At 41.6% G+C, this 26,632-nt stretch overlaps 2 protein-coding genes across 2 annotated transcripts; one reads left to right on the top strand and one right to left on the bottom strand.

Moving 5' to 3' along the window:
• Positions 1 to 2,992: 2,992 nt before the first annotated feature.
• On the top strand, positions 2,993 to 3,889 carry LOC125372734 (uncharacterized protein K02A2.6-like). The gene has a single exon (XM_048383224.1). The coding sequence runs from the start codon at positions 2,993 to 2,995 to the stop codon at positions 3,887 to 3,889; it is 897 nt and encodes a 298-aa protein (XP_048239181.1).
• A 4,483-nt stretch (positions 3,890 to 8,372) lies between these two features.
• LOC124119329 (ankyrin repeat domain-containing protein 17-like) lies at positions 8,373 to 11,810 on the bottom strand. Its single transcript, XM_046481816.2, has one exon. The coding sequence runs from the start codon at positions 11,808 to 11,810 to the stop codon at positions 8,373 to 8,375; it is 3,438 nt and encodes a 1,145-aa protein (XP_046337772.2).
• Positions 11,811 to 26,632: the final 14,822 nt, after the last annotated feature.

Raw genomic sequence — 26,632 nt, 5'->3', positions numbered from 1 at the left:
AATCGAAGTGCTCGTACCTCCTACTTTGGGTGGGCATTTCTGTTGATGACAAAAAGTTACTTCAAACTTACTACACCTGCTACGCAGCATACGTCCAGCCACAGTTGAATCCTGTTTTCGCAAGGTACAAATTCAATAACGAAGTTCAGGGGTCATCTCACTTTGATCAGTTTGTGACTAGATTAAAGCTGCTAGGTACAGATTGTGCATTTAATACATCTGATGAAATGGTGAGGGACCGACCGCATAGTGTTCGGCACATCATCTACTAAACTTCGTGCTGAATTGATAAATGAAGGGGATAAATTGACACTCGAGAAAGCAATTCAAATGGGACAATTGTGGAAAGTGAAATCATTTCAAGATTGTGTGTCGCTCAGCAAAAGTCAATGAGGTTGTGACAGATGCACACATTGATTCAGGGGACTCAGACATTCTCATCGACTTAATTGATAGCGTGGATATGTCTAGTGATGTCGACAGTGTCCACTCCAAAGCTGAGGATACTAACCAGGCTTTTGTTACTGTGAAGGTAGGAATTAAGGGCATACCAGTGGAATTCAAATACAGAAACAGGGTTTCAGGTAAATATCATACCAGCTGGATTATTCCCCTAAATTGGCACTACAACTGTACTCAGTAAACCGCCAAAACAGTTGATGGTTACACACAACCAAATGTTTTCCCATAGACTTCTATAGTAACGTTATATTTTAAAAAAAAATTAACTAAGCATTCAACAGCTATTACCTGTACGTGTGTGCACAGTTTGGCCTTAGAGCAGCAGTAAAGAAATAAAAAATGACTAGCTTAGCCAGCTCCTTTTCCGAGTACCGGAAGCTAAACACACCACCCCCAGTTTCGCACCAAATGTCACCTACTTGAAAATAGCTGTGGTCACATTCAGCATAAGTCATCATGTTGAAAAAGACAGTACTAAATATAGAAAAACATGGTCAGCTTTACTAACTGGATGGATGTACATTTGAAAGACATACAAATCTTACAGAATATCCTCAAATCACAGCCTGCAGATATCTCTCGATCAGCACTGAAGGCTCCCTACGAAAACCGCACTGTCAAAACTGGTACTGATTTGGTGTAGTAGAACCTGTAGGCATATGGCGGTACACATCTTCAAACTCACGGTACATGTAGCTTGCCTTGTCAGATTGATGATCGTGAATTCACAGCTGAGTATTACGTTGTAGAGACGGAATCAAACCCTGTACTCAGTCTCAAAACATGCCTTGAATTGGAGCTTATCCAACTTACCTGTGCAGTTGATACTTGTGGGTCGAGTGAGAAATCTGGAAAACCACTTGAGAAGAGCACCATTCTTCCAGAATATGCCGATGTGTTTGAGGGCATTGGGCTCTTTTCAGGTGAATGTGCGATACCCATCGATCCGAGTGCTATCCCTGTAGTTCACCCACCAAGAAAAGATCCAGTCGCACTTCCTGAGAGACTCAAAGAAGAAACTGGATCGAATGGAAAAGTCAAACATTATCACAAAGGTTGATGAACCAACTGAATGGGTCAACTCTTTAGTAATCGTTGAAAAGCCACACTCAAAGAAACTGCGCATATGCCTGGATCAATTGGACCTGAAACGTGCTATACAGCGTCCACACTACCCAATGAAAACACTTGAAGACATCCTTCCAAGCCTCTGTCAGGCTCGTTATTTCACTAAACTCGATGCTCGATCTGGATATTGGGCCATCAGACTGGCTGAGGAATCTTCATTTCTTACAATGTTCAACACCCTGTATGGACGTTACAAATTTTTTAGACTACCCTTTGGGATACGTTCAGCACAAGATGAATTTCAGGGAAGGATTGACGAGTGCTATGAAGGACTAGATGGCGTTGCATCCATAGTTGATGACGTTCTGTTGTATGGATGTACTCCCGAGGAGCATAATCACAACCTGCGGAACATGCTTTCCCGGTCCCGTGACAAAGGTATTAAGCTTAACGAGGAGAAGCTTGAAGTTGGTGTCACAGAGATCCAATACTTTGGACACATCTTGAGTGCTGAAGGCCTCAGACCGGACCCAGCTAAGGTCTCTGCTATATGCTCAATGAATCCACCACGTGACCGCTCTGAATTGGAAACAATTCTTGGAATGGTGAATTATTTATCCAAGTTTGCTCCTAATCTGTCCGCGATCACCAGCCCTCTGCGACACCTCCTTCCGGATCATCCTCAGTCCACAGCGTTTCAGAGAATTTAGGATATCATCACACAGACACCTGGGTAAGTTCTTGCCTACTATGACCCAGACAAGGATCTAACACTCCAAGTTGATGCATCCAAGTATGGTCTTGGTGCTGCTGTCTTACAGGATGGGAAGCCTGTCACTTATGAATCTAAGTCATTGACCACCGCAGAGGTCAATTATGCACAGATCGAAAAAGGAAATTTGCTATCCTATTCGGCTGTAAGCGTTTCCACCAGTATGTTTATGGTCGGCATGTGAAAGTCGAGTCCGATCATAAACCTCTCATCTCTATCATGAACAAGCCTCTTGCTGTCGCCCATGCTCGGTTACAGCGTATGAGTGAGTGAGTGAGTGAGTGAGTTTGGTTTAACGCCGCTTTTAACACTATTCCAGTTATATCACGGCGTGTCAGCTTAATGTGGGCGGGAAAGCCCGAAGTGATGCAGGTCTCAGACGTTTACCACTTCGGTGAAACCCACGAGCACGGGTATGGTGCTGACAAACCTAGAAACATAATCGGGGCGAACCGGGATTCGAACCCACAATCATAGCTTTCTGGCGTGCCCAAGGGACGCAACTCTGCACAGCGAGTCGCTGCGCCTTAGACGACTGGGCCACCCGTGCCCCGTGTTTAAAGTAGATTTTGACCGCCCGGGCCAAGTCGGACCCAACACAAGCCAAACACTTCTGATAGAGACTATGTTGAAAATGAAGAGGAAAAAGGGCTTTGATGACTGGGCCACCCGTGCCCCCTACAGCGTATGATGTTGCAGCTACAAAAGTATGACATTACAGTTGAACACAGCCCTGGGAAGGAAATAGTTGTAGCTGATACCTACCCGCACCTTTCAGAAGGTATGGACGCACATGCCCATGTGATAGTATCAAATGTTCCTGTCAGTGACAAGAAGATGGAGGATATTAGACGAGCCACAGAAGCTGACCCTCAGTTCTCCTTGCTCCAACAAACTATCATAGATGGTTGGCCTGAACATAGGAAGCTATGTCCAGGGACGATACTTGAATTCTGGAACTTCACGGACCAACTTGCTTTCATGGACGGTCTCATATTCAAGGGTCAGAAAATTGTCATACCCAAATCACTGAGGACAAGTTTGCTTGACAAAATTCACACTGGACACATGGGAGTTGAAAAGAGTCTCCGACGTGCTCGTGACATTTTGTTTTGGCCTAAGATGTCAAATGATATCACAAGTCTTGTACTCAACTGTTCTGTGTGCCTAGAGAGAAGAAACTCTAACCCCAGGGAACCCCTAATATCACATGACATTCCCAGTCGTCCTTGGCAGACTGTGGCCACATACCTCTTCTTATGGGACACCCATGATTTTGTGGTCGTTGTCGACTATTATAGTAGGTACTTTGAAGTTTGCAAATTACCCAGCATCAAAAGCACCACTGTCATCAATGCTCTCAAAGATGTATTTGCGAGACATGGGATACCGGATAAGGTGATATCTGACAATGGCCCCCAGTACTCCTCACAAGACTTTGCTCAGTTTGCAGAAAAATGGGACTTTGTACATGAGACATCAAGCCCCCATTTCCCCCAGTCAAATGGTCTTGCCGAGAAAACTGTCCAAACCATCAAGCGCATTTTTTTCAAAGGCAAAAACAGATGGCAGAGATCCACACATTGATATTCTAGAATACCGTACTACCCCAATGGAGGCAAATCTATCACCCTCTCAGCTACTCATGGGTCGAAGATTACGGTCCACCTTACCTTGTACCCAACATCAACTATTGCCTGGATCTGTTGATCATTCTCAGTACCAGAAGGTACTACAAGCAGGTCGGAGGAAACAAAAGCACTACTACGAAACTGCTGCCAAGCCCCTGTTGCCCCTTAAAACAGGAGAAGCAATTCGTGTACGACAACACAATAACTTGTGGACACCTGCAGTTGTCACAAAGCAGCACAATTCCAGGTCTTACACCGTTCACACCGGCGATGGAGCGGGATGTCGTCGCAACCGACGTCACCTACTAAAGACACGTGAAAAGCATGACTTACCTGAAATGAACATAGATGTCACAAGTAGTGAGTTACCACGTGTTCCACAGACTGACAGAGCCGTTACCTGTACTCGTGATACAGCTGAGGTCAAACCCTCTGATGACCCTGTAACATCACCGATCCCATCACGAACACACAGTCCCCAGAAAGTTATTGACAATGACATTAATCAATATATCACTCGTTCGGGTCGGGTTATCAAACCCAAGGTTATTGACTCAGTGAAGTTTTTACCAGTTTTAGCTCAAGATGATTGTAAGACTATACAACAGTCAATTTTGTGTCAGTGTCATTCTGATGGTCAGACAAGAATTGACAACCTTTGTGTTATTAGTTGTAATTCAAGTTTGCAGTGTTAAGCATCAATGAAGTGATTGAATATGATCAATATCATGTGTCTACTCTTTGTAGTCGTTTTCTGTGCTCTGTTCACTCACTGTCTCTGTGTCCAACTTTTTTTTATAAGAAAAGGGATGTACTGTTATCATACTGCATTATGCCACTAGCGGCTGTGATGGTGTATAACATATTAGAGTAATCTCCCTTGGCGACCTAGCCGTCGGGACCCCCTTTTTTACTTGATGTACCACCTGTGTATGTATGGCAATAAATACAAGACGGAACACAGAATGTCGTTCTCCATTATTTATTCGTCGGAGGCAGCAACAGCCTAGGGCTAGTTCAAGTTCTACAAATCATTCCTAAAGCGTGACAATATTACACTCACCATGTTCAGGAATCAGAGGAACGTTATTCTATCTTGTGTTGTCCCGGTGAATCGTGAATGATTCCCATCTTATTTATGTATTGTTTAGAGACGCTCACTAAAATAAACCTTTTGCATTGAAATATTGTGTTATGGTGTCACGATCACAAACTGATATGAATATTTCAGCACTGTATTTTAGAACCTAGAAGTAGGCAGGCCCTAGCAGACAAACAAGATGGTTGTGATGTGCTAATTGCACGAGCGCGCACGTGCATCCTTCCCGTTTATCAACGAGCGTCTCGGACGGCCCGGCCTTTTCAACCATTATCAGGCCAAGAGGTTGGCAGCATGAAGGCTGGAGTACAGATTAAAAATCTGTCGTTGGATTGGTGGTTTATCCAGTTATTGGTGAGTACTAACTTGTACAGAAGAAAAGTGAGTGATGTATGTTAGGTCATTTTTAGTGTGTGGTTTGTAAATGTATTTAGTTCACACCCGTACATACATTATTCGATGTAGATGATGGTATGGCAGTATAGGAGTGTGTTGTTGGGCGCTCTGTAAGGCTACAGTATGTCCCGACCCCTGTGTGTCTGGAACAGGTAGCCGAGGAGCAGGCAATTGTTGCCATTGTGAGTAATGTGTATTGGGGACTTTGAGCTGGAGCTGGAGCTGGCGCCGGCGTTGGTTTGTTGTATTTTAAGATGTTTTGTGTTAATTTGTTCATTGTTTTCTCTTTCAGAAACGCCCATTTCCTGTGTATGCGGTAGTTACGTTCAGAGCTGGTATTTGCTTTGATCTGAGCTGCTCATGTGTTCAGGACTGAATCCCGTTGTTTTGGAGATATTGCTCCTGTTGTTCAGAATGAACATTGTGTTGTGCGTATCTACGTCTGTGTGACGTGGTGAGGAGGCCAGTATGCCTGGTTGTATTGATGTATGTTCATGTGTACTTTGTTAAGTTCTCTGTGCGCCCGAAAATAAGTTTGTGCTAATTCATAGACCGTCACAAGTTTAATGTTTGCCTGAAAGTAACTTCGGTGCTCTTCAATGAGAACGTTTTACTGCGAATGTTTTGATCACATTCTGTCTATTTTCTTGACTCGAGAGGACTTATTAGTAAAATGGAATAGACATGACATTCGTGATTCAGTTGTCTGTCAAACAAAACCTCATCATATTTTAACTCATATGGTTTCACAAACGATTCCAAACTTCGATTGAATTTACGTTAGATGTGGCTCTGCATGAAAACAAACATAATTTGCACAAAATGAAAATGGATCTCAACACCAGGAATTGCTTCTGCCAACTTTTCTCGAACACCTACCATCATCACTATTTGATAGTAATTCATATACACATGCTCATGCTTTAGTCGGTACAATCGACCGTTTTTGACAGATTTTTACGGAATATGGAAATGTTTTTGTTGCTTTTATTTTCTTCCATATGATCATTGAGGGACCTGAAAATTAAACATAGTTACATATCATGTACACTAAATAAATAATTGTAAAAGTTGGTGGTAATCGTCATCAGATGTGTAAGGCATGTCACTGGGTGCCTGAATACAAATTTCATCTACACTTTTACATGTCATCTACACTACACTTTTACATTAAAAGATAATCATGTTACAATATAGAATATAACAGATATACAAAATATATACATATAGACAACTTTTTCAACCAAAATTGCATAAATTTGAAGCACGGAGTATCGTAATAAGCAAGAAGTGAACATAATCTTGAATGAGACACAATCACATATATTTATACTCAACAACAACAAAGTTCCTGTGACACCAATATATTTGTGTATTTTTCAAACAAGTAAAGTTTGGTTTTCAATATTGTAGTGCATGTATGGAATCAAGTCAAAAAACGCAACTGCCACAGAAAAGCATACATCCCATGCAAAAGCTGACTTTTATGCAAGCCCCATGCATTTCACAACCCAAGAATGGGTATAAAAACGTGCGTAAACGGGATTCCATATGCATTGTTTAGCATCTGTATAGCATCTGTATATATATATCTGTTGAATTTGTCTGTCCGTTTAGAATCGTGCTGACAACAACCACTCAGGGAAACAACAAAATTACGCAATTATTCAACATTACGAACTGCCACGCCTGTCCGAAAATGAGCGTCTGCGAGCCATTGGTATGCTTGAAGCAGGATCGCGTCAACGTGATATTGCAAGACAAATCAACGTCCACAGAAACACCATTTGGTGTTTATGGCAACGTTGGCAACAGACGAATGCAGTCAGAGACCATCCTCGGAGTGGCAGGCCACGCGTAACCCATCATCGACAAGACAACTGGATTCGAACAACACACCTACGGAATCTATTCCAGCCAGCAACAGTGACTGCAAGAAGCATCCCTGGCCTTCGACGAATATCTTCACAAACCGTACGTCGTCGCCTCAGATGTGCAGGGATTGTCGCCAGAAGACCAGCCAGACGTCCCATTTGGACAGAAAACCACCATCAAGCACGTCTACAGTGGTGCAGACAGCGTCTACGCTGGACGGCCATGCAGTGGGGACAAGTTCTATTCACTGACGAGTCTCGTTTTCACCTCAGCCACAGCGATGGACGGATTCGAGTGTACCAACGTCGAGGTGAACGTTACGTCAATCATTGTGTCATGGAAGAAGATCGGTTCGGGTGGTGGCAGCGGTATGGTATGGGGTGGGATTACAGCAAGACAGAGGACCCCTTTGATAGTGTTAGAGGGAAATCTCAATGGACAGCGCTACCGCGACGAGAACATCGGCCCTGTTGTTCTACCGTTTTTGCGTTGTGCCGGTGAGCTAATAAAGCCAAAATACCCCTATCTGGCCCCGCTCCTCAGCCCCTTGGGGGTCAGCCCTTCCATTTGTACAATATTAAATCCTCACCACCGGAGATGCTTCCAAACAAATAAATTTGATATCTGTCTCAAGAGAAAAAGTCGTTTAAAGGGAAATAGCCAAATTACCCCTATTTGGCCCCGCCCCCCAGCCCCTTGGGGGGTCAGCCCCACCATTTGTACAATTTTGAATCCCCACCACGTAGGGATGTTGCCCACTAAATATAATTGATATCTCTCTCTTAGTTCCACTTCCAATTCGTGGTTCAGAAGAAGAAGTTGTTTGAATAAATTGTTGACGTACGGACGGACGGACGAAGGATGCCACGGTATGGCATTATATCACGTCAAAGCCTGTAACAACATGGATGTATTCAAAACGTGTTTGCCTGTAACAACATGAATATATACAACATGTCAGAGTCGATACCGACAAGAAGTTATTCTACACATCAATGTGTATAACTACATGGATGTATTCAATATGTCAAAGTCTGTAAGAATATGCGTGTCTGCACAAACTTGTCACCTAATACATTTGACCACCATGTGACATAAGAAGGTCAATAATGTCTCTTCGCCCTCGAGACGTCGCTATATTGGCTGCTGTTTGACTTTTGCTGTTTCTGGCGTTGATGTCCACCATATCCAGTGAGAGGAGAAACTTCACAACCTCCACATTTCCTCCCCGACAGGCGAAGTGGAGGAGGGTGTCATGTCCTTTATCCAAGAGTGACACATCAGCCCCTTTACTTACAAGTAACTCTACCACTTCTTTATGTCCCTTATCTGCTGCCAGCATCACTGGTGTCATCTCCTGCCATCCTCTACTGTTGATGGACAGCATGCCCAGTGAGAGGACAAACTTCACCACCTCCACATTTCCTCCCTTACAGGCCAAGTGGAGGAGGGTGTCATGTCCTTTATCCAAGAGTGACACATCAGCCCCTTTACTTACAAGTAACTCTACCACTTCTTTATATCCCTTATCTGCTGCCAGCATCACTGGTGTCATCTCCTGCCATCCTCTACTGTTGATGGACTGCATGCCCAGTGAGAGGACAAACTTCACCACCTCCACATTTCCTCCCTTACAGGCCAAGTGGAGGAGGGTGTCATGTCCTTTATCCAAGAGTGACACATCAGCCCCTTTACTTACAAGTAACTCTACCACTTCTTTATGTCCCTTATTTGCTGCCAGCATCACTGGTGTCATCTTCTTCCATCCTCTACTGTTGATGGACAGCATGCCCAGTGAGAGGACAAACTTCACCACCCCCACATTTCCTCCCTTACAGGCCAAGTGGAGGAGGGTGTCATGTCCTTTATCCAAGAGTGACACATCAGCCCCTTTACTTACAAGTAACTCTACCACTTCTTTATGTCCCTTATTTGCTGCCAGCATCACTGGTGTCATCTTCTTCCATCCTCTACTGTTGATGGACAGCATGCCCAGTGAGAGGACAAACTTCACCACCTCCACATTTCCTCCCTTACAGGCCAAGTGGAGGAGGGTGTCATGTCCTTTATCCAAGAGTGACACATCAGCCCCTTTACTTACAAGTAACTCTACCACTTCTTTATGTCCCTTATCTGCTGCCAGCATCACTGGTGTCATCTTCTTCCATCCTCTACTGTTGATGGACTGCATGCCCAGTGAGAGGACAAACTTCACCACCTCCACATTTCCTCCCTTACAGGCCAAGTGGAGGAGGGTGTCATGTCCTTTATCCAAGAGTGACACATCAGCCCCTTTACTTACAAGTAACTCTACCACTTCTTTATGTCCCTTATTTGCTGCCAGCATCACTGGTGTCATCTTCTTCCATCCTCTACTGTTGATGGACAGCATGCCCAGTGAGAGGACAAACTTCACCACCTCCACATTTCCTCCCCGACAGGCAAAGTGGAGGAGGGTGTCATGTCCTTTATCCAAGAGTGACACATCAGCCCCTTTACTTACAAGTAACTCTACCACTTCTTTATGTCCCTTATCTGCTGCCAGCATCACTGGTGTCATCTTCTTCCATCCTCTACTGTTGATGGACTGCATGCCCAGTGAGAGGACAAACTTCACCACCTCCACATTTCCTCCCTTACAGGCCAAGTGGAGGAGGGTGTCATGTCCTTTATCCAAGAGTGACACATCAGCCCCTTTACTTACAAGTAACTCTACCACTTCTTTATGTCCCTTATTTGCTGCCAGCATCACTGGTGTCATCTTCTTCCATCCTCTACTGTTGATGGACAGCATGCCCAGTGAGAGGACAAACTTTACCACCTCCACATTTCCTCCCCGACAGGCAAAGTGGAGGAGGGTGCCATGTCCTTTATCCAAGAGTGACACATCAGCCCCTTTACTTACAAGTAACTCTACCACTTCTTTATGTCCCTTATCTGCTGCCAGCATCACTGGTGTCATCTCCTGCCATCCTCTACTGTTGATGGACAGCATGCCCAGTGAGAGGACAAACTTCACCACCTCCACATTTCCTCCCTTACAGGCCAAGTGGAGGAGGGTGCCATGTCCTTTATCCAAGAGTGACACATCAGCCCCTTTACTTACAAGTAACTCTACCACTTCTTTATGTCCCTTATCTGCTGCCAGCATCACTGGTGTCATCTCCTGCCATCCTCTACTGTTGATGGACTGCATGCCCAGTGAGAGGACAAACTTCACCACCTCAACATTTCCTCCCTTACAGGCCAAGTGGAGGAGGGTGTCATGTCCTTTATCCAAGAGTGACACATCAGCCCCTTTACTTACAAGTAACTCTACCACTTCTTTATGTCCCTTATCTGCTGCCAGCATCACTGGTGTCATCTCCTGCCATCCTCTACTGTTGATGGACTGCATGCCCAGTGAGAGGACAAACTTCACCACCTCCACATTTCCTCCCTTACAGGCCAAGTGGAGGAGGGTGTCATGTCCTTTATCCAAGAGTGACACATCAGCCCCTTTACTTACAAGTAACTCTACCACTTCTTTATGTCCCTTATCTGCTGCCAGCATCACTGGTGTCATCTCCTGCCATCCTCTACTGTTGATGGAGAGCATGCCCAGTGAGAGGACAAACTTCACCACCTCCACATTTCCTCCCTTACAGGCCAAGTGGAGGAGGGTGTCATGTCCTTTATCCAAGAGTGACACATCAGCCCCTTTACTTACAAGTAACTCTACCACTTCTTTATGTCCCTTATCTGCTGCCGTCATCACTGGTGTCATCTTCTTCCATCCTCTACTGTTGATGGACAGCATGCCCAGTGAGAGGACAAACTTTACCACCTCCACATTTCCTCCCCTACAGGCAAAGTGGAGGAGGGTGCCATGTCCTTTATCCAAGAATGACACATCAGCCCCTTTACTTACAAGTAACTCTACCACGTCGTTATGTCCCTTATCTACCGCCAGCATCACCGGTGTTATCTCCTGCCATCCTCTACTGTTGATGGACAGCATGCCCAGTGAGAGGACAAACTTCACCACCTCCACATTTCCTCCCCAACTGGCGAAATGAAGGAGGTTGTCACCCTTTTTATCCACGAGTGTCACATCAGCTCCTACATTCACAAGTAACTCTACCACTACTCTATGTCCGTTCTCTGCTGCCAGCATCACCGGTGTTCTCCCGCACCATACTCTACTATTTATATTCACAATGTCCTGTGAGAGGACATACTTCACAACCTCCACATGTCCTCCCAGACAGGCAGAGTGAAGGATGTTGTTGTCGAATCTATCGACGAGTGACACGTTAGCTCCTTTTCTCACGAGTAACTCAACCAATTCTATATTTCCCTTACCAGCAGCAAACATCACCGGTGTCCTTCCAATCCATTCTTTACAGTTAATGTCCGCCCTTCCTTGGGACAAGATGAGTTTCACTCTTGACAGGTCTCGGGTCCTAGTGGCACTATGGAGGTCGCAGAACGAAGGTGCTGTAACACAATATTTTACTCTACACATCTTGAAAGGTACAAGACTGAAGTTGCGAGACATATAATCGCGACAAAGCGAAGGTCTTTGACATCGTACTATAAATACGAAAACGACGTTATTTTCTGTATACGGACATTGGATTAAATAACTATGACAAGACCCGTTAAGATCCGGGGTAGAATAGGTCTTCAGCAATCCATGTTTTCCGTAAAAGGTGACTATGCTTGTCGTAAGAGGCGACTAACGGGATCGGGTGGCCATGCTCGCTGACTTGAATGATGCATGTCATCGTATCCCAATTGCATGGATCGATGCTCATGTCAATCACTGGATTGTCTGGTCCAGACTCGATTATTTACAGACCGCCGTCATTTTGCTGGAATATTGCTGAGTGAGGCGTTAAACAACAAACAAACAAAATATGACAAATTGAGAAATATATTAATTAACTGGTGTTCGTTTTAAAATGCATTGAAAAGTAAAATTGAACGTACAAACACATGGCAGCTTGTCTTAAATACACGTTATATTGTCAACGGATATGCTGCAAATTTATGTACACCCCAGGTGGGTCAGTGTTTTGATAATGGCACACGAATTCATGTTTTACGTTTACTGTTATACGTAAAAGAGGAAATCTGACATGACAGTTTAAGTTAAAAAAAAACAGATCAGGGTCCGGGTAACACTTCAATTCAAACTTAAGTTTTTAAAGATGGAAGCTTGAAAGCTCAACACCGCTTTCAACTTTTTATATTCCCTACACCGTTTTAGAAAGATGAAAAGCTCAAAAGCTCTACTTTGAGTAAACATGTTTTAGGAGGTATTTCGTAGTTTGGAAATCTAAGATGACGGAGACGTTTGTTTTGCTTGTTTACTCTCGTTTTTTTACAATGAGAAAGACCATGGCTTACAACATACACATGCGGTTGACAACAATGAAAGGTGCGTACCCACACACCCCAACACACACACAATCTGCATCTGCCTTTGCTGATATATTAATTGTATTGAATGTATGCTAATGCTCATATTTTAAAAACTACAAGTCCGAGTTTTATCTACATGTAACTGTAGCATTCAATCGAGAAATAAAATTAAATAGCTCGGGTCATATTTGGTATTTGTAAGGTGGAATATAGCCCAGTTGTCTACATCTCAGCCATCAGCATATACTGACTCTAGTCATTTATGAACGCCAGGCGACTTTCATGAAATTCCAGTTATTTTAAACCAACTAGACCTTGATGACATGTGTTGAGTTATCTATAAAAAATTATACATTATAAAATCAGTGCAGGCAATATTGTCATACAGCTCATTTGTTATATATTTATATCACTGAAGTTAAATCACTGAAGTACAACCTTATCATCTAGCACAGTTGGCGCACTGACGTCACACAATGAAAGACTATTATATGATTTTGTGTCACAGCTTTGCCTGTTCGTCCTTTGTGAGATACCAACGTTAACGCACCAGTAACAATAATACCATAGCGATCCATCAAGAACTAACAATTGCCGTGAGACTCGGACTTTGTCATCACCTCCCAAGGACCGTCAGAGGATTCTAAGAAGGTGTCGGAAATGCAATCTCCAGGTACACAACCTTTCATCTCTTCAGCGTGATTGCAACACATGCATCGCCTATGTACTGCGCATGTACAGAGTATTCACCGGACCTCAAGTCGCCGCTCAGGCATGCGTTATATGCAACGCATAGCCGACAGCTGTAACCTCACTTTTCTGAAATCTCCATAACTGCAGACGTATTTCTTCAGGAAACGCCACGAAGTCACTGAACCATGGCCTCCAACAAGAGTTGACTATGTCCACTACTCACTGATCGCCAAGCTGATGATGGTTTCACTTAGCTGCTCTCACGAGACAGAGACTGTTAGGACAACCTCGATCCAAGGATAAGGACCTTCTCCTCGCTGACTTACGATACATACGTGACAGTGTGACAGGTTATTAGATACCAGTGCTGGGTATGGTGCTGACAAACCTAGAAACATTATCGGGGCAAACCAGGATTCGAACCAACAATCATAGGTTTCTGGCTCGCCCAAGGGACGCTGCACAGCGAATCGCGGCGCCTTAGACGACTCCGCCACCCGTGCCCCCACCATTTGACGGAACATCGATGTCAATATTTGTTTTCTATTTACTTTTGAAATGTTTACACATCTCAATATTGTCTTGATAATGTATGTCTCGGATTGGCATATTCTTGAAATTGTATAATACGATGTTTCAGCGTGTATGTGATTTATAAAGAGTCTTGTATATATCTTACAATCACGATATTCTGTCTTATCGTACATGTAAATGCTCGGTGTATATGGTAGCGTCATACCTTTATTTATTATATAGACCCTTAAAGTCAGTTATTTTCAATGTAGAGCAAAGACTAACACCAGGCCGGGTAATGTCATACAGCTATTAGTTATGTGTGAAAGACTAGTATATAATTCAGTGTAACAGCTTGTCTTGTCCATCCTTTGTGACGGTGTCCGTCATTTGTAATTGATGATTGCTGATTGACGCCCCAAGTGACACACCACCTGTCATGCATGTTAAGTCACACTTTCATTATAGGTAGATAAGCATAAATTTCTAAAATTGGGACAGGTTTGGAAGATATTGCTTATTTAAAAGTTCATATCGCTGTAGGTGAAAAGCTTCACATCGGAATAAATAGTGAAATTCATCTCCAAACAGCGATAGAATCACAGATTGGACACTGGCGGTCTTCCCTTGGAATGTTCAACCATCGAGCAGTTCCAACAGGTAATCTATAGTAAGAAGTTCTGAATTTTAATATAGGGAGAAATATTGATTTTGAGAACAATAGATATTTCTCAAATGAGAGTGATACTTCAGGAACTTCTAATACGACCCTTTGGAGGTCGATTAGGCAACGGAATTCCAGTTCTGACGGAATTCCAGTTCTGACGGAATTGAGGCCGGCCATGGTGTGGAACATACCGATGGGTTTTGAAATACCTATGATCGACCGCAATTATCTAATACATTCTTCATCAATTCTAACCTGAGGACATTTTCAACTTCTATATGGATAGTATACATGTGTTCGTAGAGTATTTGGGATGGTTTATGATACACTTCTGAGGTAGCAAGCTTATGCCAAAAGGAGATAACTCGTTTATAGACTTCAATAAACCAAATTTGCCATATAACATAAAGTTGGGAGTCGCGTTTTTTTCAGTCCAGTGGCTAATTGAAGAAATTTAAGATGAACCCTTTCTATAATAGCTACATTCTCCTATCACCAGATCTCGACACCATATATTAGTATAGGGACGACGATTGCATCAAATACAGATAACAGGCAATCTAATGGCAAAGTAACATTTCGGGACTTCATGGCTGAAGGCTGAAAATGGCTTTAGTTGCGTTTTCTGACAGAGATTTGACAGCTTTTACACATCGCACATTCCTGTGTATGTTTAGGCCAAGGTAGTTACATGCATCTACAGTTTCGATGGGGTCGGGGCCAATAGTGAAACATGATTTCGATTTGTTTGCAGGTCCGGTACCAAAGATCACAACTTTTCTTTTGTTAGATAAACATTTAACTTCCATAGAGCACAGAGGTCAGATTTAACGATTTGTGTATGTCTTTGGGGTTATCACTTATTATAACAGTGCCATCAGCATAGAGAAGTATTAGGAGCTGAAAAAAAACTACAGTTACGTTAGTATCGATCAGATTTCCAAGGTCAACACTTTTACGTTCATTGTTCAAGATGTTTAGGAATATGGAAATAGGAGATAATGAAAGGTTTTCACCCTGTCATACACCATCATGACAAATGAAATCGTCGGAGAACTGGTTATTAATGCTAATTTTAAATTTTATGTTGTGGTACATATTCTTGGCCAGGGTGAAACACCTCCCTTCTATTCAAGAATATTGAATTTTATGCCATAGATCGACTTTTCATACTTTATCGAATGCTTTAGTGAAATCTATAAAAACCGAATATAAATTCATCTTTGATATTTTCATTATTTGCATCATCACTTGCATTGCTAAGATGTTTTCACAAGTAGGAAATCCTTTTCTAAAAACTGCTTGCGCAGGATTTAAAATGGTATTATCATCAACAAATGTAGTTAATCTGTTATTTAATATTTGGGTGAAAAATTTGCTGAAGCAGCTCAGTATAGTTATAGGTCTTTATAAATTAGGTTCTAAGCGGTTGCCCTTTCATTTAACACTCGTGAAGAGCAACCTCCCCATGGTGAGTGCTGGGTAACGCTAATAGCTCTTCCCCCGTGTGGACCCGGGGTAGAATATGTCCACAGCGCCCCATTGCTGGTCGTAAAAGGCGGCCGATTTGGGCAACCTGTTTGCCGTGGGTTGCGCCCCTGTGTCAGTGGAGGAAGGGATTCTGGTGATTGAGAGCACTGGACCAGGAACTGGTGTTCCTTTTGCCCAACAAACCACTTTGACCCTGACTTCACCTAGACGGGTGGTAAAATGGGCCCGGTTCTATCAATCGGCTGGTCACGCAATGCCCTGTGCATGGAAAAGTGCCACATTAGATATATATCATATTCAACAATTTTTATGATGTTATGTGATACTCCAATTTATGCAAATCTAAATATTGCCTAGAGTCCTATGCAAGAAGGCGGTGGCTCATGGGCCAATCTGGTGATTTTGACCTCCGAATAATGTATGTTTCCAATGTCTTGTCATGGGCCGAACCAGTCTGGCATTGAGTTGGTAAACAAATACAGCTGTTCGTGTCATCTTCCCTGGAGTATAATATCCCTGGTGTTTGCATCCTAGATATCCGGTGCAATATAACACTGTCCTTGTTGACACTCGATGGTGGGTGGGGATCAGGGGTGCTGAATCATTTTCTTTTCAACATGGCTCTACCACAATCTGGTTCATTTCGTAATGAAAAAAAGAGACGTCTTGAGGAAATTTATATTTCAACTAGAAACTCTTTCTCAAAATATTGATTCCTGGGCTAGATTCCTGGTGCATGAGGCTACTGATAACTTACCCATCAAATTGAATCCTTTTGCTGTTTCTAAGGCTGTGTCCGGGATTTGGGTTGGGTCAAGAACATCACCCGTCTCCGTGGTGGTTCGCTTCTGGTGGAGTGTGCACGGAGACAGCAATCTCTCAATCTTTTATCTATCTCTACATTTGCCAATATTGAGGATGCTGTATCTGTACACAGAACATTAAATTCTTGTCGAGGCATTGTTCGTGACAGGGCTCGTTGTCTGTCCGACATGTTTGAAGAAGAAATCGCTACAGAGTTGGAAGAACAGGCTGTTACTGCAGTTAAACGTTTCACGATAAAGAAAGATGGTGTTTTCACAAACAAAAAATCCTAATCCCATGACGTTTGCCCGTACATCTCTTCCCCAGTCAATTAAAGCAGGTTATTTCTACACCGGAGTGGATGTGTATGTCCCTAATCCGCTCCGATGCTACAAGTGCCAACATTTCGGTCATGGTTCCAAATCTTGTCGTAACTCTGTGGTATGTCATCGTTGTGGTGACAACCATGAGAGCACTGACTGTAATCATGATTTGATGTGTGCTGGCCCACATGTTGCTTCGTCTAAATCTTGCCCCGTGTGGCAAATGGAATCTAAAATCATGAAACTAAAATGTGAAGGAAACATATCCTACCTGGATGCCAAAATTCTATTCAAAGACCAGACAACGACTCCATCTACTACTTCCTACTCCACTACAGTATCCCCCTCAGTAGCAACATCATCTTTTTCTTGTCAGACTCACTTGACATGGGTCAAGTCAGAAGAACCTGTTGCTACTATTCAAATCCATCGACCTATTCCTGCAACTCAATCTTGTTCAGGATCTCAGATCTGAGATTCAGTCTGAGAAACAATCTCAAACGTCTGTGAAAGAACCAGTAAATCAGTCAAAAAAAACATCGATCGTCCCTTCACCTTCAGAGGTTCCGTTACAGAACTCACGGGCCTTTGGACATGGAGGCTACTCTGTCCTCACAGGACAGGCGGAGGAGTAGTTCCTCCTCATATTCACGCGAGCGATATTCAAATGAGCCACCATGACTCAATTGCCCAATATAATACAGTGGAATTGCAGAGGATTTAGGCATAATTTTAATGAGATGCAATTATCAATACAGGATTTACAACCGTCAGCATTGTGTCTTCAGGAAACATACCTGAAAACTACAGATCAGTTGACCTTACGACAGTACAATGACTATCATTCATTTTCTCCTCTAGGAGATAAAGCAACGGGAGGCTCTACTATCTTGGTGCGACAGGGGATCATACATGGTCATGTCCCTCTTAATACCAATCTTCTGTTGCTGTTCGTCTGACTCTGCACATTGCTTTTACGCTGTGCTCTTTGTATATCCCTCCTTCTTCTCATCTTCGACAGTCTGATCTTCAAAATCTGTATGACCAGCTCCCAAAGCCCTGCATCATCATGGGTGATCTGAACGGACACAACCCGCTTTGGGGAAGTGCAAATATAAGTCATAAAGCAAAAACCATTGAGGAATTCATTTCTGACAACAACCTGTGTATACTTAATGATGATTCTGCCACATATTTACATCCAGCCACTGGGACGTATTCTGCCCTCGATCTGTCACTCACAGAATAAAACTTGTATAATGAATTTGCATGGTCAGTCCATGATGACCTCTGCGGTAGTGATCATTTTCCCACTATACTTAAAACTGTTAATCCTACTGATGAGCAACCATCATCCAGGTGGAACTTTACCAAGGCTAATTGGTCCTTATATGAGGTACTGTGTACTGACAAATTAAAACATGACATTTTCGAGAATATTCCAGATCAGATACAGTCGTTTTCGGATTTACTGAATGACATTGCTGACCAAACCATTCCTAAGTCCTCTGCGAGTCCCCATATTCGTAAACCATGGTTTACTAATGACTGCAAACAGGCCAGAAAGGGCAGGAAGAAAGCAGAAAAATATTTTCGCCGACATCCTACGTACAGTCCATAATTTGGATAAGGTTAAAATTACATATGCCAAGGCATGACGTGCTTTTAAACAAAAATAGGCGACAATCTTGGAGGAACTATGTCTCCAAACACCTTCCCGTACACCAATGTCCAAGGTGTGGAAAATGGTTCAGAAAACAAAAGGCAAAGGCTCAAAATATTCTGTTCATCATCTTAGGGATGGTGATCAGTTATTCACTAATAAAAATGAAATTGCAAATAAACTTGGAGAAACGTTAGTCAAACTTTCTTCGTCATCAAATTATGTCCCGGAGTTGAGAAAATAACAGAAACAACAGGAAAAGAAAACAATACATTTTAATTCGGACAATGGTGAAGACTATAATGAAGTATTTTCATTACATGAGCTACATACTGCCCTTGGCCAAGCTCATGATACAGCAACAGGAGATGATAATATCCATTATCAGCTCTTGAAACATTTGCCTGAATCATGTCTCAAAACCCTTTTAGACATTTTTGACCAGATATGGACTTCAGGGAATTTCCCTCCTTCATGGCATAATGTCATTGTAGTACCCATACCAAAACCTGGCCAGAATCATACGGATCCCTCAAATTACCGTCCTATATCTTTAACCTGTAAAACCATGGAACGAATGGTAAATAACAGATTAGTTTGGTATCAGGAAACAAACAACCTTATTACTAACATTCAATGTGGTTTCCGGAAAAACCGAAGTACTATAGATCATTTAGTACGGTTAGAATCCTCTGTGAAAAATGCTATAGTAAATAAACAACACGTAGTATCAATTTTCTTTGATCTTGAGAAAGCCTACGATACTACCTGGAAGCATGGCCTTTAAAGGATTTACATGATTTTCGTTTGAGAGGTCGTTTACCTCATTTTATATCCCAATTCTTAACAGACAGGCAATTTCAAGTCCGAGTGGGTACAACCCTGTCTGACCATTATAATCAGGATCAGGGTGTCCCGCAAGGCAGTATTTTGTCTGTGACCTTGTTTAGTATTAAAATAAATAGTCTGTCCAAGGTTTAAACTGATTCAGTTGATGGATCACTGTTCGTGGATGATTTTAATATATCTTGTCGTGGTAAAAATATGCATACCATAGAGAGGCAGTTACAAATCTGTCTAAATAAAATTCACAAGTGGTCCCTCGAAAACGTGTTTAAATTTTCTAAATCTAAAACTAACTGTATACACTTCTGCAGAAAATAAAAGCCGTACAAAGACCCTGAATTATTTTTGAATGGCACCCCTATCAAAGCTGTAAAGGAGGCCAAATGCTTGGGACTCATCTTTGATAGCCATTTAACTTTCTCACCACACATTAAATCACTAAAAGCTAAATGTCTGAAGGCACTCGATTTGTTGAAAGTTGTATCTAATTTAAATTGGGGAGGGGATCAGACAACCCTCTTACACTTATACAGGTCATTGATCCGTTCAAAACTTGATTACGGCTCCATCGTCTATGGTGGAGCCTGCCAAAGTAATTTAATGAAACTAGATACTATCCATTGCCAAGGACGGAGGCTTTGCCTTGGAGCCCTTCGCAGTTCTCCTATTCCAAGTCTGTATGTTGAAGCGGATGAGCCTTCTCTTAAACAACGCCGTCTGAAACTATCTTTACAGTACTTCACTAAATTATATTCTAATGAGTCAAATCCAGCATTTAATTGCTTATTTAATCCTCATTTACGTAGATATTTACAATAATCTTCTGCTGCGAAGATTAACATTTAAGATATAGATCCCACACATCTTTTTTCAGCGCCTCCTTGGCATATGGTAAGGCCAAATGTGGACCTCACATTAACTAGACTTAAGAAATCTGATACAAATCCACTAATTTATAAACAAGAATACAATCAATTACGAAACACTTATTACACTTATAAATCTATATTTACAGATGGATCCAAGGATGGTGGCGCAGTTGCTAGTGCCACTGTCATTGAATCCAGAACAGTATCTTCACGATTACCCGATAATAGTTCCGTATTCACAGCAGAAGCACACGCAATTTTAACAGCACTAAAATATATCAAGGACCAATCCAAATATAAAGAATTCATTATTTTTTCTCATTCACTTTCGTACATTCAGGCTATTAAAAATATGTCCTGCAAACATCAATTTTTAATTAAAATTCTTGAGTTATTTAATGATCTTGCGACTGGTTAAAATGACATCGTCTTTTGTTGGTAACCAAGCCATGTTGGTATTACAGATCACGCAATGGCTGATGCTGCTGCAAAAGCAGCACTCAACAAATCTGTGACACCACTTCTTTTACCATACACTGATTATAAACCTATAATAAGATCTTACATCCGTGATCTGATGCAAAAGAAGTGGGACACCCAGGTAGGTATCAATAAATTACATGAAATTAAACCAAATATTGGTTACACCTACTTTGGCTGTCAGTCCAGATTTGAAGAGGTCATTATGCGGCGATGTCGTATTGGTCACTCGAGATATACTCATGAACATTCATTGAAAGGTGAGGATCCTCCCTTCTGCATCCTTTGTGATGAAAGAATCACGGTCAAGCATTTCCTGCTCGACTGTGTTAATTTTTCGATCACAAGGGATAAATATTTCAAAGTTTCATTGTTAAAGGATCTTTTTAACAATATTAGCTCTCATTTAATACTTAGTTTTTTAAAAGAAATAGAACTTGTACATAAATTTTGATCAATGTGTTTTGTAATTAATAAATGGTCTTTTAATATTGGTAGAATAAATTGGATAACTAAGATTGTCAGTGGCTGTACTTCGGTTGAAGTAGTGTAAAAGGATTGTCCCCCGGCGATGGTACGTAAGACCACGTCATTCACAGTATATATATTATTACCACGTTTTTAATCGCAGAATATATGTTCTTTTTAATTCTGCTAAATTGACAAGGGATGTTGTAAATCTTGCTGGGACCCTTGCAGGAAGCTGAAGTACTGTAAGTCCCCATGGTCCCTAGTGTATAGTATTTTTATTATGTATTGTTCTGTCTAGTGATGTATTTTATGGTTCCAAGCTAGTTTTGAATTATAATCTGTGATATGTCGAGTTATTTTACTGTCCCTTGTTGACAGGTTTCTATAGTTTACATGTATTTATTATGCATACCCTTTGAAAGTCACGATATGACTGAAATATTGCCATGGTTGCCTTTGATAATGGTTCATTCTATTACATGTATGTTTGAAGGCGACATCAAAGACGCCTCCCAACAGACACAGACAGTGTCGTCCGTTTCGAGTGAACTACCACCCCACTTCCACACGTCAGGAAGAGTTATTTAGTTGGTACACAAATAACTTTGATGCGGCGTCAGTGTGGAAGGAGTTTGAATTACGTCCGTCACTGGCCACAGAAATCCCCAAAGTATAGTAACATTCAACACGGTCCCTGCCGTTGAAATAAACTAGTGGTGCACGACAACGGCTGTCGAGCTGTCTGCTTCAGCTATCTTACAATCCCCTCTGTCACAACTGGCGTTTAACTGTTACCAAAACATTTATTGTAAAAACTTCGCTAACAGACTGACACATATCGTACACAGACCTCTTATTTGATAAAAGACCGCCTCCGTGGTCTAGTGGTAGAGCGTCCGCACGGAGAGCGGAAGATCTGGGGTTCGATCCCCAGCCGCGTCATACCAAAAGACGTTAAAAGATGGTACTTGTTGTTACCCTGTCTGGCGCTCAGCATTAAGGGGCTAAAACAAGGACTGGTCGGCTCGGAGTCAGTATACTGTGTATACAGTGTATACTGCGGCATGGAATCTCAGTGAGCTAGCACTATAAATCGGCATCAGTCCGGACTAGTACAAGCAGCCACACACACACGTGCATGCACGTCGCTATATAAGTGCAATAATCTTGGACGCGACGTAAAACCCAATTTCACCTCACCTCACCTATTTGATAAATAAAAGTAAGTAAGATAACCAGAAGATCAACTGGATCCTTATATTAACTGACGCTCCATTTTCCGAAAATATACACTTGATATGCGATTTAAAGACTAACAATATACATTTGAAGATCGTTTAGACAATAAAACCAAATAAAATATGTCTTGGTATCATCTAGCAGTATGTTAATTTTGAATAAACTCGAAAACATGATTTTACTGAGGAATACACCTTTCAATACTTGCATCATTTTCCCAGTTTGACCATAACTTGACAATGGTACCCATAAGTTCACTCTGCAGTATCTAAAGTCTTTCTAAAAACCTTTAAGTGCTTTAATAATTTTTAGATCGTCCACTCCACTCTGAGGTAACTAAATTATTAGACACAACATTAAGCTAAACTCTATACACTTATCTGCGTGGGATACTTACCTTGCACACAGACATTGCCACATCCATCTTCCACACATCGGGAAGTCAGATTGCAGACCTTGGATCCACAGGGTTTAGTCGGGACCTTCAGACAGCAATAAAAGGAACCTTGTGAGACAAAGGGTACGTCTATGATTTCTCTCAGTATAGGGTTCGTTATGTGTCCATATATAACTGTTTGTGTGAGGTCTCAGGTATTTTTGGCCTTGTGTCATAAAACAAAAGACTATCCCATGACCAGTATCCGACCTGTGACCACTAAATCATTTGAATACAATTCATTGTTACTCATTATAGCTAAAATGGACGAATTATCATAAACAGCCCACAAGTTTACAAGCAAAGTGCGTGCCACTGTTCCATTATATAATGGTTTCATCTTGCCTCACCATGGGTCAGTATCAATCACATTGTAAATATCAATCCCGTTTTAATATCATTGACGTCACCAATATCAATGAAGTAGCCAGTATCAATCGCGTTGCCAGTATCAATCACGCTGTTAATATCAATCCCGTTGTAATGTCAATGACGTTACCAATATCAATCACGATGCCAATATCAATTAGTTGTCACAATCAAATAACAATCTCTCTGCTCCTGAAGCTGGTTGACAGTACACAGTACTTTCAGACGATCCCCGAAAGCATGATATGGAAAGACGTTAAAAGATGTTGACCCTGCCCAACGCTCGGCATCAACCACTTTGAAGTTGAAAAAAGCTCTGAATGTATCACGCTCACAAATACACCCCACAGTTCTGAATTCTCTGTTCTGGGATATCATACGCTGAAATTGTATTGCCAATATCGACATTTTTTACATACGACTAAATCAGCATTCACGGTGTTATTTCCTGTATGTAGAGGATTTTAGTTACAAAATTAACATATCAGAGCTCGGGAGTAAAATTATATCGCCAATAATCATTCTGAAACTTCGCCGATAACGCTTGTCATTCAGAAAATACGCCGATGTAAACTTTTCTCCATAACAGATAGTATTTACAAAATCGCGTTTTCGTATGCCCTTATATCACTTACATTTCAATTTGAGATGCTACACATACATCTCTGGAAAATGACAAATCTTTGTGACTAATACAAATTGTCCAGGTGAAACTCAGCGAAACTTATTTGGTGTGAAAAGGAAAACAGCACTCAAAGAACTGTCCTTGTTCGAAAAATAATCAAAGCAACATTAATTTTGTGTGTGCATTTTCTCCTGTTTTGAGAGAATCATTCATTTATTCGTTGCAGACTTTTTGACAATATGAATGGGAAGAATATCATAGCAAGAATAGGGAACTATTTAACAGGTACACTAAGCCGATTTGGTAAATTCAACAGAAATTGTCAAAGTTTTTGTTCTGCGTGACCCTACAATGAATGACAACGGTATATTTCTGCTATTCTGACTAATCGTCTTGGTTACAATGGAAGACATTAAAACAATTAATAATACGCAGATTGGCAGAATGTTTCTGATTACTTACATGTTACTGTTATATGTGAGCGTATTTTATTGTTGAACAATGATTGTAACTGTGTTTCATTTGTAACAGGCACTCGTGAAGAGCAACCTCCCCGTGGTGAGTGCTTGGTAACGGTAATAGCTCTTCCCCCGTGTGGAACCGGGGTAGAATGTTTCCTCAGCACCCCATTGCTGGTCATAAAAGGCGACTAAATTGGGCAGCCCGTTTGCCGTGGGTTGCGCCCTTGTGTCGGTGGAGGAAGGGATTCTGGTGGTTGAGGGCACTAGAGCCTGAAGAGTGTTCCTTTTTCCCAACACACCACTTCGACCCTAACTTCCCCTGGACGGGTGGTAGAATGGGCCCGGTTCTATCAATCGGCTGGTCACGCCATGCCCTGTGCATGGAATACTTGATAATTTAGACATATCTTATCACACAGGTTTTGATCAATATATATGATAACCTTGATTGTGTAAAATAAAATATTACCTAGAGTCCTATGCCAGAAGGCGGTGGCTCATGTGCCAGTCTGGTGATACTGACCGCTGAATTCTGTGTTTTTGTAGGAAAATGCCATGGGCCGAACCAGCCTGACATTCTTCCTTTTATTAACGACAGTTATTCATATCTTTATTTCTGTAGTATAACATCCCTGTAGCCCTGGTGTTGTAGCCTGGCTTCCACTGTGGCACCGTCCCTGTTGACACTCCATGATGGGTGGGGAGCAGGGTTGTTGAAACTTTTTTCTCTCATTATGGATACCCCACAACACACTGGTTCTCGTAGCAAAAACAAAAGAAGACATGTTGACGTAGATAATATTTCATCTTCTGATGATGAATCTTCTCCAACCAACAGTGACTCATGGCCAATATTTCTAGTTGTAGAAGGCATTGATGGTCTGCTTCTCAAGATCAACCCTTTTGTAGTTTCAAAGGCTGTTCAAGATACTACTGTTAAAATTACTAGTGCCAAGGAACGACGTTCTTATGAAACAAAATAAGCGTCAATTTTGGAAGAACTATGTCTCCAAACTTAATTCACGTACACCCATATCCAAGGTGTGGAACATGGTTAAAAAATAAAAGGTAAAGGTTCAAAATCTTCTGTACATTATCTAAAAGAAGGTGACATTTTAATAACTGATAAATTCGATATTGCAAATATAATTGGCGAAACTCTTGCCAAAAACTCTTCATGGACAAATTATGTCCCCGAGTTTCAGGGATATCAGAAACAACAGGAAAAGAAAAAAAATAATTTTGATTCTAATAATGGTGGAGATTACAATGAAGTATTTTCATTGCATGAGCTACATACCGCTCTTGAGCAAGCTTTTAAATATCTTTGACCATATATGGACTTCAGAGAATTTTCCTCCTTCGTGGCATAATGCCATTGTAGTACCTATACCAAAAACCTGGTCGGGATCATACAGATCCCTGATATTACCGTCCTATATCTTAAACAAGTTGTGTTTGCAAAACCATGGAACGAATGGTGAATAATAGATTAGTATGGTATTTGGACACCAACAATCTTATTATTAATATTCAATGTGGTTTCCGCAAAAACAGAAGTACTATTGAAAAACATTTAGTACGATTAGAATCCTTTGTTAAAAATGTAATTGGTAATAAACAACACGTAGTATCAATTTTCTTTGATCTTGAGAAAGCCTACGATACCACCTTGAAGCATGGCATTTTAAAGGATTTACATAATTTTGGATTAAGAGGCTGCTTGCCTAATTTTATATCACAGTTTTTAACAGACAGGCAATTTCAAGTCCGAGTGGGTACAACCCTGTCTGATCATCATGATCAAGATCAGGGTGTCCCACAAGGCAGTATTTTGTCTGTCACTTAATTCAGTATAAAAAATAACAGTTTGGCAAAAGTTTTAAATGATTCAGTTGATGGATCACTTTTTGTGGATGATTTTCATATATCTTGTCGTGGTAAAAATATGCACACAATAGAAAGGCAAT

This window comes from Haliotis rufescens, unplaced genomic scaffold, assembly GCF_023055435.1.
Source record: "Haliotis rufescens isolate VD_foot unplaced genomic scaffold, xgHalRufe1.0.p SCAF_46, whole genome shotgun sequence".
NCBI classification, from domain to species: domain Eukaryota; kingdom Metazoa; phylum Mollusca; class Gastropoda; order Lepetellida; family Haliotidae; genus Haliotis; species Haliotis rufescens.
This window is presented reverse-complemented; position numbering and strand designations above follow the sequence as displayed.